Source organism: Pieris napi, chromosome 3, assembly GCF_905475465.1.
Source record: "Pieris napi chromosome 3, ilPieNapi1.2, whole genome shotgun sequence".
Lineage (NCBI taxonomy): Eukaryota > Metazoa > Arthropoda > Insecta > Lepidoptera > Pieridae > Pieris > Pieris napi.
Genome location: NC_062236.1, coordinates 9,064,709 through 9,082,775, shown reverse-complemented (window position 1 = coordinate 9,082,775; position 18,067 = coordinate 9,064,709). Strand labels below are relative to the sequence as shown.

The window sequence follows — 18,067 nt, the reverse complement described above, 5'->3', positions numbered from 1 at the left end:
AATTACTACATTAATCAAATTACTTTCACAACCCAATTTATCTATACCGTCCCACGCTGCTAATTTAATTCATACCTACACTCATATTAATAATGGCCAACATGGACAGGCTAGTTCAATGGAACTGCCGCAGTATAATTAACAAAAAACATGAAATTATACATATTATAAATACTTTTAATCCTTTTATTTTTTCTCTATCTGAAACCTGGTTAAAGCCAGATCATGTATTTAAAATCCCTGGTTATTTATGCTTAAGAGAAGACAGGGCTGATGGGTATGGTGGTGTATGCCTGCTCATCAGAAACTCTAGCACCTTTTCTTCCTTCCCTCTTCCTTCACATAGTGACAGCTTTTCTATTATTGCAGCTATTGTTGATGATATCTGTTTTGTCTCTATCTATGTCCCTCACCCCTCCTTGCAAATTTTCAATGAAATTAAAAACTTAATTTCAGTGCTTCCTCAGCCTTTCATGATTCTGGGTGATTTTAACTCTCATCACACGTCTTGGGGTAGCTCGGTTTCTAATAGTTATGGGTATGCATTATTGGATATCTTAGACATGTATAACCTGTGCATTTTAAACTCGGGTTCTCCTACTCGCCTCACAAAACCTGGTGAAGCAATTAGTGCCATTGACCTGTCCATTTGTACTCCCAATTTAGCATCTTCTCTATCTTGGTCTACTTTGTGTTCATCTTACAATAGTGATCATTATCCAATAATCATTTCATTTCCCTGTAAAAAAAATAGTAACATGTTTATTCATAACTCTCGCCTCAAACACAAAATCATTGACTCTAAATGGAGTCAATACACTTTATTAGTAGAAGAGAAAATTAATACTTGCTCAGAAATTAATGTCACAGATAGTAATTATTTCAAAACTGTTTTATTAGAATCAGCTGATAATGTTTTTCCAAAGAAAAAGCCGCGTAGTAATAAGTTGCCATCTCCACCGTGGTGGGATGAAGAGTGTACCACAAGTATTAAAAAACGCAAGGCAGCTGAGCATAATTATCGCAATGATATGTCTATGGAAAACTACGAGACCTTAATGACTGTGATGAAAGAAGTTAAAAAGCTATTTAAAAAAAAGAAATCTGAGGGGTGGAGGAAATATTGTAGCACCTTATCACCTGGAACACATTCAACTGTCATTTGGCGAAATATTAAAAGATTTAGGTCAGCTGTCAATCCTTCTAATACGTCGTTACTTCCTATAGAGTTAGCTGATCAATTCCTTGATCGCTTGGCTCCTCCTTCTGCTCCACTTAGAGATTTTATCCACTCTTCTAAACAAAATAACTCTGATGCCGCCCCTTCCTCTCTAAATCTACCTTTCACGTTAGTGGAATTAAAAGGTGTATTAAATTACGTCAGTGACAGTGCACCTGGGGAAGATGGGATCCCATATTCATTTCTGTCTCACCTTGGTGAAAATGGATTAAATTTCTTTTTAAATTTAATAAATAAAGTTCTATTGACAAATGACATACCGCCATCTTGGCGAAGTCAAATAGTGCTGCCATTTTTAAAACCGTCTAAGGTACGATCTGATATTAAATCATATCGTCCGATTGTCTTGTCATCGGTGATAACAAAAGTTGTTGAACATTTAATTAAAAATCGGCTTGAATGGTATATAGAAAATAACGAATATCTGTCCCCAACTCAGTTTGGATTTCGAAAAGGTAAAAGTGTATGTGACAATTTAGGCATATTAGTTACGGACATTCGTAATGCTTTCACAGATAAAAAGTCAGTAGTCGCTGCTTTCTTGGATATTAATTCGGCTTATGATAACGTTTTGTTACATATTCTTAAAAGTAAATTAAATAAATTAAAGGTTCCTTATTTTTTAACTAATTTCATTGTAAATCTTCTTTCGGAGAGGAAAATTATTTTAGATGTTGGCGGCCCTTATATGCCTAGTAGGCTGGTATGGAGGGGCTTGCCACAAGGGTCTGTTCTGAGCCCTTTATTGTACAATATTTATACATATGACCTAGAAGATTCAATTGGAGATTCAGTTAGTTTATTACAATATGCCGATGACTTAGTTATTTATGCCTCTGATATGTGTGTAAGTATTGCTGAACAACATGTTTCCTCCTCTTTATCTTTGCTAAAATCCTGGATGGATGCAAATGGCCTAGATCTGTCTCCCTCAAAAAGTTCCGTTGTACTTTTCACTAAATCCCGTTCTCCTCCCTCACCTACTATAACATATGATCGTCATATATTACCCGTTTATAATCAAGTAAAGTTCTTAGGAGTTATACTTGATTCTAAACTAACAGGTCAACCACACTGCGAATTTGTAGTTGGTAAATGTGAGCGACACTTGAACATGCTGAGATGTCTCAGTGGAGTTTGGTGGGGTGCTCACCCAGCCACATTGAGGTTGGTGTATAATGCTGTTATTAGAAGTGTACTGGATTTTGGGACCTTTTTCTTAGATCCAGGTAATGTAGCTGGCTTTAGAAAACTAGACCTCATACAGTCTAGGGCTTTAAGGATTGTTTCTGGTGCCATGAAATCAAGCCCGGTTAATGCTTTGCAAATAGAATGTTGTGACCCTCCATTAAACTTAAGACGTCAATATCTGTCAGATAGATTCATTTTTAGAATTGTCCAGTTCCATCATCCCATCATCTCCAAACTGGAGTCTCTTTCTCTAAAATTACCCTCTTCACATAAACCTATACCTTGTCTATTAAAAAGCTTCCTGAAATTCAAACAATTACAAGCCCCAACTCATTCCTTTAATGTACTTCCTCTATTTAGCTCTTCTTATGATTCTCTTCTTCTTTCTCCAGAGATTTGCTTTTCTCTTGGCATTGAAAAATCTGATTTTAATGCCAATGCAATTTTTAATTGCAATGTCAATAGCAAATGGCCTAACTGGCATCAAATGTACACAGATTCATCTAAACACTCCAATGGGTGTGTTGGTGTTGGAGTGTTTCATAAACAATACAACATAGTTCAGAAAATTAAATTACCTCCGGAATCATCGGTCTTTACCGGTGAATGTTTTGGACTACTAAAAGCTCTTGAATACGTGTTGTGTTTCAAACTCAAAAAAACCGTTATATTTACCGATTCCTTAAGTGCTTTACAGAGCTTAGCAAAATTTTCACTAAAACTTAACCCATTTTTTCATGTAATATTTGAATGTAAGAGAAAGCTGTTGCACTGCCAATTACACAACTATTTAGTTTCATTCTGTTGGATACCTAGTCACTGTGGTATCTCTGGAAATGTAAAAGCTGACAGTTTGGCTAACAGTGCTACTGAGACCGGTGACGTACACCCGTACAAGAATTTTGGCCATGATCTTGCTGCTTTGCCCGGCATATATCTCCACAAATCGTGGAATATGTGTTGGGAAGAGAAAGGCCGGATTAAGGGTCGTTTCTTGTATGCTATACAGTCTTCCGTTCCCAGGAAGCCATGGTTTGCCAAATTGTCGCTTGGTAAAACCACCACTTCTACTATAATCCGTATGCGTCTGGGACATAACAGCCTTCCAGTTCATTTGCACAAACTTGGTATCGTAACTAGTACCGCCTGTGAATGTGGCGAGAGCTATTCTGACCTGAATCATGTTTTCTTTTCTTGTCCTAAATATGACCATTCTTCCTTATACACTTCTTTAGTATCTCTCTCTGTTCCCCTTCCTACCAATATTTCTTTACTTCTTCGAGATTTAAATCCCCTTGTATATAGTATTATAAGTATATTTATTGTAAATAATAACATTAAACTATAATTTTGATTAATTTTTCCCCTTATGTAACTATTCTGATTTTGTTGTAAATTTAATGCGTTTTCAATCATCTATGTTATGTCGCGATTTGTTTCCTTCGTTTTTTATTATTCATAAACTGTAAATAATTAAAACAGCGACTTATAAAAATCTTATACCTACTTGACACTGGCTAATGCACAAACCGTGCCAGAGCCATAAAGAAAAAAAAAAAAAAAAAAAAAAAAAAACCTGCGTAGCGCTCACAAGAAAAATAATCTAGCATTTGTCTTTCCTGTGAGTAGTTACTGTAATTATTTGACAGCTGATATATATTTTTTTTAAATTAACGGATACAAGTCCTTTAGTCGGAATAACAGTGACATATTACAATATTTTCGTCTGTAGGCAACCTACAACTGATTCTGTGATCTTTGCATGCTCGTAATGGCGGGAATATTAAATGGCGTTTGGCGGGAACGAAACAAGTTCGGATTTTTAATAGCGGAATTCGTTTTGCAAACAACACCAATTGCATTGACCTTCACCAAACATGGAGTAATACAGGATTATTTAAATGAAAATTGTTAAACACTTAAGCGGATTTTTCTTTCTATAGGCGCAATTCACACAGTGAAGGTAAACATCGAAAGGGAAACTACCAAAAACCAATCTTCGACTTGTGTCAAGCAAAGAGTCTAAATCAATCAAAAGAAACAGATGCAACAGAGTGCAGTCTGAGGCCAAGGCAAAAAGGTTGTAGCGTCACTGAATTATTATTTATGCTTTATACGGTTAAATTCAGTGGCATATACCTAAACCTTAATAAAAAAACGAATGATTGGTTTAACTTGTTGATTTATCAATTTTATTTAAATTAAATTTTATTTCGCGACTGAAGCCGTTTTACGCTTGGAACGGGTCTTGATAAGTAAAGCTACGTAATGCGTCACACACGTCGAGCAGTTTCCTATTTTTTTATTTATTGAAGTTTACAACATCATACATACTATATCTACAACAAAACAGCGGTATTTAACATTAGGTATGACATAGACACTTAACAATGCTTTATATAAAATTGATCAGCCCACTACCGAATATATCCAACTCCGGATAAGTACTGTTTAATCCATTATAATCGCGAAGAATTCGAAAGAGAGGTGCCTGAACTCCTAGGTTGGTTTTAGGAGGCGATTATGGAAAATTCTGCTGATTTTAAATCTTGGGAATGAGTAAGGGACGACAATCTTAATGTTAATGAAACTAAGCCCATTTTAATACACTCAAATACACGAATGCCAATGTTTATAAGTATTCATAATTTAGGCAATGGTTTAGGAATTAATTCGTTAATAAACACGACAAAATGCGACCATTCTTTTTAAAAATCTGTTTCACAAAATGCCTGACTTCCAAAGATTATCAAATTATATTAATTGTTTAGGATTAGTATAAGGTTTCTATTGTATGAGTAGTTCTATTGTTAGTGGCTTCAGCGTGCGACTCTCATCCCTGAGGTCGTGGGTTCGATACCCGGCTGTGCACCTATGGACTTTATTTCTATGTGCCTTTAATATTCTGTACGAAGAAGGACCATCGTGAGGAAATCGGCTTGCCTTAGACCGAAAACGTCGACAGCTTGTCAGGCACAGGAGGCAGAACACCTACTTGCTTATTAGATTCACACATACATGAAACAGATGATGAGGACCAGACCTAAAAAGGTTGTAGTGCCACTGATCATGAGTATTAAAACTATAAACGATAGGACCATTCATACAGTAGAATAGTGAATAAGGAAATAAATAAATTGCTGATTTACCTTTCTTACGGGGTTCGCTTTTAAGGATGTTACCTTTCAGTTACCCCGATAATATGAATTTACATAAAAAATCATATTTTGCGGAATCCGTTGGCTACATAAATTTTCCACCCTAGCAGGGTGTCGTGTCAATATAACAGCCTCCCGCGGCTCCGCCCACCTACGCATGCGCTAAAGGGATATCTGCATCCCTTATATCCCCCCTGGAAAAGGGGGAAAGTACCTATGTTTGTTTAACGGGTACTGAAACTCCTAAACGCGTCGATCATATTGAATAAGTATTGATTGTAAGTTATAAACAAGTTATAAGCATTTCTCTTGAGCCTATACCGATTCATAATATTGCATCCTCAATCATTGAACTTGAGACTTTTAAAGCATTCAAGTGATGATCTAGTATAGTCTAGTATAGTCTAGTATAGTAGGCATTACCAACTAAGTTATGAAAAATATAGATATTTTATGTATCGGTTAGTTTCAAAAAAATAATAAATATCCGATTCCAATGTGTTTCATTACAATACTAAACGTTTACGATTATTTTATTCACAACTATTAATATCAATAAAAATATTAAATCCGTTAGAACCATTATAGAATAGCGGATACAAATAATGGTAAGCCATTAACTTTGAAATTCAACAATGTACCATAAAGATATGTCCGGGGAGAACCGGATATACTTCTATATCCGGAATAGTATTGCTAGTATCAAAAATAATTTGAAAAAAAAAACTTAATATAATAATTAAAACCTACATATTGGCTGACAATACATATATTACGCGTAATTCACAATCATACGTACCTGTCGCTTAAATCAAAGTTTTTAACTCTAAAATTCCCTATCTCTATAAGTTAACATCACGATGAATTGAGATAAATAGCACTTAAGCCTATTGTGGCCTAAGTTTACAGTTTCTACGACATAATACTAAAGAGCTTAGTACTTTTATTAATAGGGTAGACCGAGGCGAATCGGATCACAGGGCGAATCGGATCAAAATAAGAAATCTGTTGATAATTTAAATATCACATTCACATAGAACGTACTCAACCGGCGTTTTGTGTCTCTCCATTTACTGAGCACCTCCCGACATAAGCAGTATTTCGATCGCGCTTGTGGATCAGTGGCAATGCCGCTCGTCAGCCACTCGGTTTTTTGTGTGTGTCGCAATTTGGCGCTCATCTAAGGTACGTATTTACGATTTCTTTGTGTCATATGACGGATTTGTCTTAAAATTCAACTACATTGGTTTATATTGTTAAGCAAGGTGTTAATATTAAAGAACCAATTCGCTTTTAAGTATAATCTTAGAGGGTAACGTCTAAAATATTTATTTCAAAAGTCTTAATTATGGGGCTAATCGGATCATATCCTCAGGGGCGAATTGGATCATACTTTTAAACTGATTTATTACATGTTTGAGGGTATTGATTCATATTTATTTCATTGTAGATGGTTCGCACGTACAAGAGAAAGACTGATGCCGGAGAATGGTCTCAAAAAAAATGAAAGAGGCTGTAAATAAAGTCCAGAACAAAGAGTTGACCTTACGTAAAGCTGCTAAGATTTTTTCAGTTCCGTTCACGAGCTTACAGAAAAAAAGGACCATATATATGTGAAAATTGATCTCATTAATAACTTTTTACTGATTCCAAAGTTATTTAACACTATACCTTAAAATTTTGTTATATGTTGTATACGATCCGATTCACCCCGAAAGTTGGGGCGATTCGGATATTTTCCTTTTTTTAGTTTTTAATAGGTAATTAAGAGAATATATGTATGATTTAAGTTTTCAAATGTTTATTGCATAGCTAATTGATACTGCTTACGATTTTATCAATAAAAATAACATTATATAACACTTTAGTATGATTTGCTCAACCTCAAAGAAAAAGTGATCCGATTCGCCTCGGTCTACTATACATACACAACGTATCTATTTTAAATACTTTTAATATATAATATCTATATTGTATCAATGTCATACCGAAGATACAAAATAATATACTATAAATAAATCGATTTAAACATTAATAGGTTGTAGTATATAATCCATTCAATTAAAAAGGAAATTGAAAGCATCGCTACCGTTAACAGTTACTCACAAAAGATACAATTACCTTCACAAAATGGCTCCTAATTCAAAAAGTAAACATTAATCACAAATAAACTACTATCATATAATTGACTGCCTATTTCCCAATTATTCTAACAAAGAGATTATTACCAGCCAATTGATCTTTCACCCGTCCCTATCCAACCGACAGAAATTAATACATCTATCTCCCTTTAAAAATTGCAACTAGCAACCCCAATTTGTCGTGTCCCCCATCTCTTTCTCTCGCGTAATGTCCTCCCGTTCTCGCGCTAATGGTTCGACAATAAAGTAATATACAGATAAATAGCTTTCCGCTTAAATTTTGGCCCAATTCACATTGTACCCCATAATTGCGTATCTCCCCTTGGCATCTGTCCCGTTCTGGCACGCTGCTCTTTATATAGCTTGTCCCGTTTCCCCCGTAATCCGTTGGGAGTATAATCGCGTATATAAGTACTTAATCGCATTTGGGGCCTGAATGACACCCCTATATTTATTCAGTGTATTGCTATGGCCCCTTCTATCTTGTTTGTGGAGACTTAACACGTTTATAGGACCAGTGTTGCCAGAACTCTTATTAAGAGCGATTTTATTCTAACGGTGTACTATTTTAAATTGGACGCTAGTGGCAGATGCGAGGGTTGTTTATTGTTGCCATATAACGAAATTTGAACCATTAAATTTGCATGAAAAGGTTATAATTGTTTAATAGCTTGTTAAGAATTTTCAAATGTTTTCAGAATTTTAATAGGGTTTGTTTAGTTTAATTGCTTAGAAATAATAAGATGAGACAGTGTTGGCCTACTGATCTGAATGCGACTAAATCCCTGAAGATTTAGGTCGATCCCCGACCGTGCAATAATGGACTTTTCATTCTAAATGCTTCTTCTTCTATTGCATACTCACTCGGACGATGAAGAAAAACATCATGCCGAAACCGGACGGCATAGACCCAAAACTAGAACGTGTTACGCACAGAAGGCTAATCACCTATTAATCAGATACAGAAGTCTGTGGCCAAAACCAAGGGTTCCAAAGATACTGGTTTTTCTCAACCTACACTCTTAGTACTAGAAGTAATGTTGCCTGACAAATCATGTCCAAAAAGTATATATGTATACTAGTAGCATTTGTAGTTACCTACATATTTCATAATCCTAACTGTTACTATACTAGTGTTAGGTTATTAGAACGATTTAGACGTCCAGAAATGTAGAATTGTTTTATACAAATATCAGTCAACATTTATTGTGAGCAAATTACGAAACGCACCCAAAATTAAAGCAAATCATTGTCAACCCGCATAATCACTATAACTTAATTAACCTATAACCTCAGAGCAATTTTCGAAAACGCTACAAATCCCAATTCCCCATTAACCGTGTAGCTATCCCCCAGGAACATTTGTCAAACGGCGGTCGTTTGTACCCGCCCCATGGGAAAGCTAACCCTTTGAATGATAATAGCTTGGAAATTTGTATTAGACAGCATGATTGAGGAGTTTTCCTGATCTTTATTTCATCTTTCATAGACAAGACGAAATTAGTCTTGAATGGCTGTCAGAGTTTACGTAACGTCACGGTTAGTACGCAATTCAACTTCTGCATTCGTTCCTGGACTTTAGACTAAGAATAGGATTTCGTAACGTAGCTTTTCTACAACTGACCGTTTATTATGGCAGTTTTTGCCGCGCACCACCACTATGGTTAACCAGCTGCCCACAGATATATTTCCGAACCAACTCGACTTAGTGTCCTTCAAGAAAAGAGCGTACCAAATTTGAAAAAGCCGGCAACGCACATGCGAGCCCTCTGTCAATGTGTCTATCGGCGGCGATATCACTTAACATTAAGTGAGCCTCCTGCACCGTTTGCTTCCTGTAACAAAAAAAAAGCTTATACTCACGTATGTCAAAAATTAATTAAATTTTGACATATGGGAATTGGTCTTGCCTGATATAATAAAGTTACTAGCATCCGTACTTGCTGGCTTCCCTGTTAAATTTGAACAATTGCAAATTTACACTATTTAGCAACAACAAAGACTAGACTTTAATACGATAGAGACATAGTAGCAACTCGGAATCGAATAAGTCATTACAACAATTCCTTACTACTCTGTATTTAACAGTCATAAAACTTGAAACACAATTTAAACGTGTGAAACACATAATTTCCTTAAATCTTTGTGTTACATTGTTAATAAAGGATTATGGAGTTAACTGGCTTTTATTGTCTGCAAATGATAGGCTTCGTGTCATTATGTAATATTGGTGAGGTAACTAATGTTTATGGCTTAGAAATCAGTACTTATGTCTAAAATATTTGTCTATTTATAATGAGACAAGGACAAGTTTCCAATCTGTGTTTTAATACGACAAAGACATACTTTCTAGGTATTTTTTGTTAAAGTAACGTTGTAACCTCTTTCGTATATGATATAACCTTAGTAATGGTTGTTATTTACTTTTTGATGCTGAAAATCTTGCAAAAATTCTTGTAGAAATCTCAAGTATTAAATATTGTTTGCGTTGATGCATAAATTATTTCTTTACTGCTTATTGCCTTAATTCCTCCAATATACAACTTGCCTACTGCACATCTAAAGCATCCCACTTCAAGTATTTTTATTAAACATATACTCGTGCATGTAAAATGTATCCGGGTCCATCATTAATGAAGATACAAAAGTAAATGATGATATTGTATCAATATACCAACGTTAAATTGTCGAAGAAATAATGGTTATACTAAAGTATTTCTTGAAACTAATTAATTAATTAAAAATGAAACTAACATCTTATATGTATGTATCATGGATGAACGTATAGACGTTATCTCAAATTTAAATATATTTTTATATAATTTTTCAAGTGTTCTCCAAACACAAATGTTCTGAATTCTTTATCTTCTATCTCGTTCACACGATGTCCCTCTCTATCACGCACCATTACCCAAACATGGGGTGTCCACCAAATTGATATTTGATGTCAATATATGAAGTGCTAATGTACCGTGACGGAGTCTTTGTAATCTAATTTTAAGGGATAATCTGCCCCTATCAGTATTCTGGTCATGGTTCATGCAGTTCCAATAAACCCCGCTGTGAATGTCCAATGTCTAATGACAACATATATTTCTCCTGGTTTTATCAGAAAATGGGCAGATTTAAGATTTATTCTTACTATAATATAATCTAAATTCAAAGATGACATTATCATTATCTAACTGGTATGCGTTGGTGGTCATCGTGAGTCTGTGCAAAAAGAGAACCGTTGTGGGATTTAATGTTGCTGCACTACTAAACTATTTTTGTTATGTTGATAACACTTTTACCTCAATAGACCGGCCAAAGGACTTGTATCCATGGTCGTGAGACATTTGTCATGTGTATTCGACAGTTATCATCTTCATATATTTTATTATAAAAAAAATTATGTAATATTTGTGATTAAATGAAATGACGCGTAGCAAGTAAAAATTATATAAGTTCACAATACTGCCATGCTCGTTCTCTTTCTGCATAGACAATTTAATTTAAAGTAAGGCAAAGTCAGTTGTGTTAGTTACTTGTCTGTCTATGTAAGTCTATTGCGAGTCTAGAGTCATATTTTTCGAGTGAGTACATTAAACATTTCGTTTCGTAATATTACAATAAGAAATATTTCAAACCAAATCAATTCCTATTAAGACACAGTAGGAATAGAAATTAATTTATTGAAGGACCGAAGAAAAGTTTTATACCTATAGGTGATGTTACTTATCACTTATCAGGGGTAACATTGTTAGTTGTCGGAAAAAATTTTTTTATGTACAATAACTTCCTAGCAACCAATCACATTAACCGTACAAAAGCAATAATTTATGGTTCGCGAAACATATCAAAAACAAATAAAATTTTATTTATCGATGTTTGAAAATGTACACAATCACTTTTAAAGTTATTGAATGTACATTTATATAATTGAATTTATACCTAATCATATTATATTTCAACAATATTAGTTCACACATTATTTTTTAGATACATACGTAAAGCATTATGAAATTTGGCGTCAAGAATTCAATAAAGCCCCGCGAATGTCGTTTTAACTAGGTTTCGAAATTATATTTAATTAATTAATATAACTATGAATATTATGACATGTTTAATAACACAGTATTAAAGACTTAAAATTTTGATAAACCAGTTTCAAATGATTTCAAGTGAAAATAAAACAAAGATTTACCCATTAAAGTAGTTAAGCTGTCACCCACAATCTTTACAATACCCAAATGCTGCAGTTAAATTGTACATTGCCAGCGAATTCACAAAATTACCATATTTCCTTAAAACTCGGTACAAAGTTAACTGGCAGCACCGTGCATAGATTTCACAAGCCATTAAACGCGTGACAAATTGTTTGACAAGATGGCGGATTGTATTTTTGCGCGGGAAATCTGCTTTGTGTTCGAATAGTTTTCTTTGAATGGAGTTTTTGATATATTATGGGGGTTTCGATAGTTATTTCAACCCTTTATAGCCGCTCAGTTTACTGTGAATGATTTATTATTTAATATTGCTCTTGGCTTTTACATTATGTTTATGTATACAACACCTACCGATAGCTTTTTAAATATAGGTTATAGTTAATTTTCATAGTGACATAATAACAGTCATCTCTTAACTTGAATTATTTTCTTAAGCTTACCTACTTATTTGTAGCATGGGCCCTTATTAATTACTGTTTCGTTTTTCCCAGGTAAAAGTGTGGTTTCAAAACAGAAGAACAAAGCATAAAAGAATGCAGCAAGAAGAAGAAGCAAAGACTGGCAAGTCTAGTTCCTCTGGCAACAAGCCTGATGAGCATTTCAACAACTCATACGATGAAGATGAAGAACTAATAGATATGGACATGGATGACCTTAGTGAAAGTGAAAATGAAACGTAAAGTGAAATGGACACTAAAGACTTGTAAATATGGTTGTAAATTAATTGTATCGTAGATAAAACAATTCTACTTATTTATTAATTGGATAGTTTTTTAAAGACTCGAAAATGGTAACCGTTCGAACCTATTATTTTATTGTGTAATGGTCACGCGCCCAGATCCTATGGCGCTGTATTTTTATGACCTTTTTATGGAACTAATGAAAAATTCCATTAAAATAATTTTAATATTTACTACGTGTTAAATATGCGCGTACATAAATATATGTAAAAGTTTATCTTTTACAACCTATAAAATATATACCAGCATATTTTTTATTTAAATACATCATTTATTATAACATCTATAAATGCTAGCCATTATTTTTTTCAGAAGTATAAGTTAAAATATACCTAAACAGTATTCGTGCTGGACCACAATATGAAATGAAATTGATAAAATATCTATAATTTTGTATCTAACGACTCTATTGATTTCATAATATTATATAGCGGTTATAAATTAATTAAATTATAATAACATTCATAAATCGATTTAAATTCCAAATAAATCACACTTTACTAAGCGTCATATACTTAAAGCATGTCATTAAACTACAAAATGGCCTCTTGTTAGCGCGTCAGAATTATTAGATAAAGAAATTGGCCGCAGTATAATAGTTTTGGGATTAAATTAATTAAAAATGCCTCCTTTGATGCGTTCAATGATGTGGGTTTAATTAGACAGTTTGATTTTTAACGCTGATAGTTGGTAGAGAGAGAGGGCATGAAATGTCAAAATGGTAGAGCGGGAAACCATAAACTATAGATGGAGGCGATTAAGTGCGTCGTTTGTGGGCCTATTATTAAGAGGTGCGTTCAGAAATGGTATCAAGGTTTGGGATCACATTCAGTAATTGCTCGCGACGAAATAAAATTGTTTATAAGCTGTTGATAGCTAGTTCGGTTATTTGTCCAAGAGTCTGATAAATATCGTTACTTTCACGCGTGTGATACTATTGTCTTTGGTAGATGAATTTTGTTTTGTCTTATTGTCTATTGATACCGCGATGTCCGTTGCCATGTTTATACAGATAGCAACTAATTCTCAAAGTGGTTTCTACTTAATACGGCTGAACTGTACCACATTTACTTAAACGATTTTGCAAAAGAAACTTTACGATTAAATCAAAACTACATGTTTCGATCAATGTGGTGGTTTTTTAGTTGTTTCCATTTAAAAGCGGCAGGAGAGGTTGTTCAATAATAATATGTTCGTATAAAAAGCTCAGTTCTACACAAAAAGCTCTTTATTTAACATTACCACCCACATGTAAAACACAGTAAAAGAATCGCATTTTAATTGCGTCCGTGCGATACGGAGTTGAAAATTAATCGTTTAATTTGAAGTCGACTGAGCGTGGGAGCTTGTAATACCTATTGTTCCTTGAATTCGCAAAAACTTAAATATTGCACTTTTTAAAATTAGCAAATTTTGTGAATTTCTAATTTTGTAAAAAAAAATCTAATTTCCACGTTTTTAATGAAAATTCCACACGTTAGATCAGGTTATCTTAATTAAGTATTCCTTCTGGTACCTATTTTCTTTTTCTTTGTCCATATGAAACTTTTCAAGATAATAGACTAACAGATTTTACTAAAATTAAATAAATTAACGAGCACATAATCTTTCACTTTAATATCGATGTACCTATCAGCAATCAGTATTGCTATTTCTTTGTCTATACCTGGTCGTTGTCATAGACCCATATATAGACAGTTCAGTAATCATAACTGAAATCCAGCATGTTAGTCTTTATGCATCTGATATATTTAATCTATGGAACGGACCGATTACGCGCGTAATTTGTACTTTCTTTTCCGTCCTTTGTTCGGTGATTTACGGATCTCAGATTACTTTATTGATTGCGAACTCCTGGGCCTCACCTGCTAATAACTTGTATGTGGTTTTAAGTGCGTTTAATGTAAAGAATGAATAATAAGCACTGAACAATTTGATTTATCGGGTTTTAACGTTATCTAAATAAATCATTTGGTGCGTGCCTTTTCAATTTTTTTTTGGTATAATTCTTAAACTATTTTCAGTATTGCAAGACATGATATATGTATTAGACATCAAATTTAAAGTTAAACAGAGTTATTAAAAATAAATAAAATTATATCGGTCGTATAACAATGATATTTTCAAAAAATATCTATATAAGGAATCATGATATGTAGGTACATTACCTACCCTATCACATTGCATATGTCACTTGTTTTTCCATCTTCAGATATTTCCAGAGATTGTCGGAATGAGAAATAAATACCTAAAGCCCCGTCTATTGTACCATAGCTCATAGATTTTCATTTTCAGCTCAATTAAACGTAAACCGATATTGATTAGCGTTTTTTATTACTGCTTATTCATTAACTGTTTCCGATTATCAGGCATGTCGATATTTTAACGATCTATTCAAAAGCGACTCGATTTTTAATTACATACATCTCGATTGACTTTAATTTACTGATTAAGGAACATTATTCCTTTATTGGAGAAAAATTGCACGGAATTAAAAACGAATAATCGATTTTTATGGATTGCGCCGCGATGCGAATCGAATATTTATCGATTCTCTGGAAATTCGGGAGGCTTATAAATAAATTGGGGATAAAGTGTCTTAATATGTGTATCGGAATTTTCATTGCTGTTTTTAGTGTTTAATGCGGTTGGGAAATTTGAGGCCATTATTTGAGTTCCAGGCGTATTTTGCTTCTTAAAAAGGAAGCCGATTTCGATTTAAGGACTAAATAAGACAGTTGACGAAGAAATAAATTATGAAACAAAGGGTGAATTGATATATAATCCTAGTATTGATATGGTATAATTATACACTAAGATTATAGAATGATTGTGTTCTGTTTGGTACCACCAAAAACCACATCCACTTATGTTCTACATAGCTACAGTCATCTAATAGATGAAATTACATTTCTAACTTCAAATTCACGAACATTCAACTGCCACCGTGGTTCAGTAAAAGACTAGATACTAAATGGAGCTTACAGCTGGATTTAGTTGAAGTATTGCAGGAAAATATTAAAATTTATAAATTAAATAATAGGTTCGATCGCATAATAAAATATCCTGTCATAATATTGTTATTAATACCCTCGTTACTTCGCTCAAAAACTAGTATTAAGACTGTTCCTTTAGTCTATTCCATAGATATCATTAATATTTAGAGAATTTATATGCAAATTATGGCCTATTTCTTCGTCAGTTATAACCAGTAATATGAACTCTGTGAAAGATAAAAGACGCTGGCACGTAAATTTTATCTTTGTTTTTGTAGATCTGTGGTCTTATAAAAAAAATATTGTTTTTTCATAAATCATTTATTAATTTTATTTTTAAGAGCAGATCTCTACTGTAAAATTTCTGTAAAAGTTACTCTGAAAACAATATTTAACAACAATTAAAGTCAATTTGTTTTTTTTAAAATGATGACCAGATATTATTTTAATTGGTAATTAAAGAGTTGTATGAACTATGGTAATAACTTTAATTATAAAGAAATATTCGGACATAATGGCCAAACCTGTAAAGTCTAGCTTTTTTAGTCATAATAATTAGATTAACGTGATTTTCATTTATGAAGAATGTATATAAATATTTATTTTTACGTACTTAAACTTTGACACATTTTTTGTCGTTTTCGACTAAATTCAAAATGCTTAATGTATAAATTCTATTTTTAATTTATTGTATTGTTTTTTCTAAGAAACTAAAATATCTGCTATTATATCAATAAAATCGTTCCTTATCGGTTTTTCTGCCATAGAATTGTAAATAAACTAGATTATGTGTACATTAGTTGTATATATGTGTGTTAGTCGTGTATGTGTGTATATCACGAACCGGATTCAGTTTATCATAGTTATTTAATGAACGAGTGATACAAAATATATGTTTTTACTCATTTATTTCTGTGTTTTTATCCCAACCTTATATTTGAAATCCCAGGATCGCAACCATATTCATTGAATAAACAAAAGCGTATACGATAAAGCCACCTAATGAATGTAGGGCTCATATATTACTGGATATGTAACTAAGGTCATCCAGCAGCTCCACAACCCTAAATGGGTCTTGGCCTCAGATTTTTTTTTAATTTCATAGACAAACTTGATCACCTAGATCAGCCTTTTATGACACGTCCTCGATTTTTGGATTTGAGACATGCCGGTTTCCTCACGATGTTTTCTTTCACCGTTCGAGCGAGTGTTAGGCCAAGAATCGAACCTATGACCTTAGGGATGAGAGTCGCACTAAAACCACTAGGCCAACATTGCTGCCAACTGCTCATTTAACCCGATGACGAAGACGAAACTGATGACGTACCTCATCAGTTTCGCTAATAACCACGAAATTCAGAACAAAACGCCTAAACAAAGTAAGGGTTTCACCAAGTATTTATTATTAGGCGTAACTAACCCACTATATATACCTACCACAGATTCTTGCTGTTGACTTAAATTTTAAAACGAACTGAAAGAACGAACAAAACGAATTGATTTCTTCTTTAGGGCGAGCACCTAAGCCTTAGAGCTTAAAAGCCAGACATCATAATAACACATGTTACTACAGTAGTTTAACGTCTGACGGAAAAACAGGTGTTATCACTTAGGGAGCGTTCAAGTATTACGTAACGCAATTTTTGCAGATATTTGACCCCCCCCCATGTATCTCGACGTAACGAGACTAGGCCAAGCAAGTTGCTGTGGCTAAGATTTTTGTTATATTACATAGTAGTAAACTATTCAAGAGAAAAGGCAGGAGAACACCAATACACCATGCTTTTTTGGTGGTTATGCCATTAAATTGTAGCTTATGTGAAACGTTGGTAATTATTTTGATAAGGATATTGATCCTTTATTCGTACCTAGGTATTGACCTAGGTACGAATAAAGAGCCTTTTCTAGGCTCTAGCGGTGGTAAAAAATAAATAAAAGGACGCTTATTGTGACGTACCTAACTATAAAAGATAGAGACATGCTGTCGCGACATTTTTTATAGATAGTGATGTGTCCTGAAAAATTTTAAAACATCATTTTGTTCTATCATTAATAGTTTTCGCAGCGCACACGATTGAAGGAAGTTTTTTGTTTATTTTTTTACACCTTGGGTTAGATTATTCAAGTTTTAGTAAGCATCCCTATTTTTTTTTAAATGAAACATAGCCTATGTCACTCGGGAATAGTGTAGCTTGCCAACAGTGAAAGAACTTTTGAAATCGGTCCAGTAGTTTCGGAGCCTATTCATTTCAAACAAACAAAAAATCAAACCTTTCCTCTTTACGATTTCGCCATGGCTGTTCAGTGTAGAACTAAAAACCACTATTTTATCATCTATATTTATTGAAGATAAATTATAAAAGCTATCGCATAGTTTTCACTTTATATGTCTT

At 33.6% G+C, this 18,067-nt stretch overlaps 1 protein-coding gene and 1 long non-coding RNA gene across 2 annotated transcripts in view; one reads left to right on the top strand and one right to left on the bottom strand.

Moving 5' to 3' along the window:
* The window catches only part of LOC125063220 (homeotic protein empty spiracles-like), a 34,523-nt gene extending 17,940 nt beyond the window's left edge, over positions 1-16,583 (top strand). Inside the window, exon 3 of the mRNA XM_047669537.1 lies at positions 12,430-16,583. Within this exon, the coding sequence (XP_047525493.1) occupies positions 12,430-12,618 (189 nt within the window). The 3' untranslated portion in view covers positions 12,619-16,583. The remainder of the gene's footprint in view (positions 1-12,429) is intronic.
* On the bottom strand, positions 173-2,656 carry LOC125063221. Its single transcript, XR_007119482.1, has 2 exons — positions 1,133-2,656; positions 173-739 (listed from the first exon to the last, which is right to left on the bottom strand). It is a non-coding gene; the product is annotated as an uncharacterized LOC125063221 (long non-coding RNA).
* Positions 16,584-18,067: the final 1,484 nt, after the last annotated feature.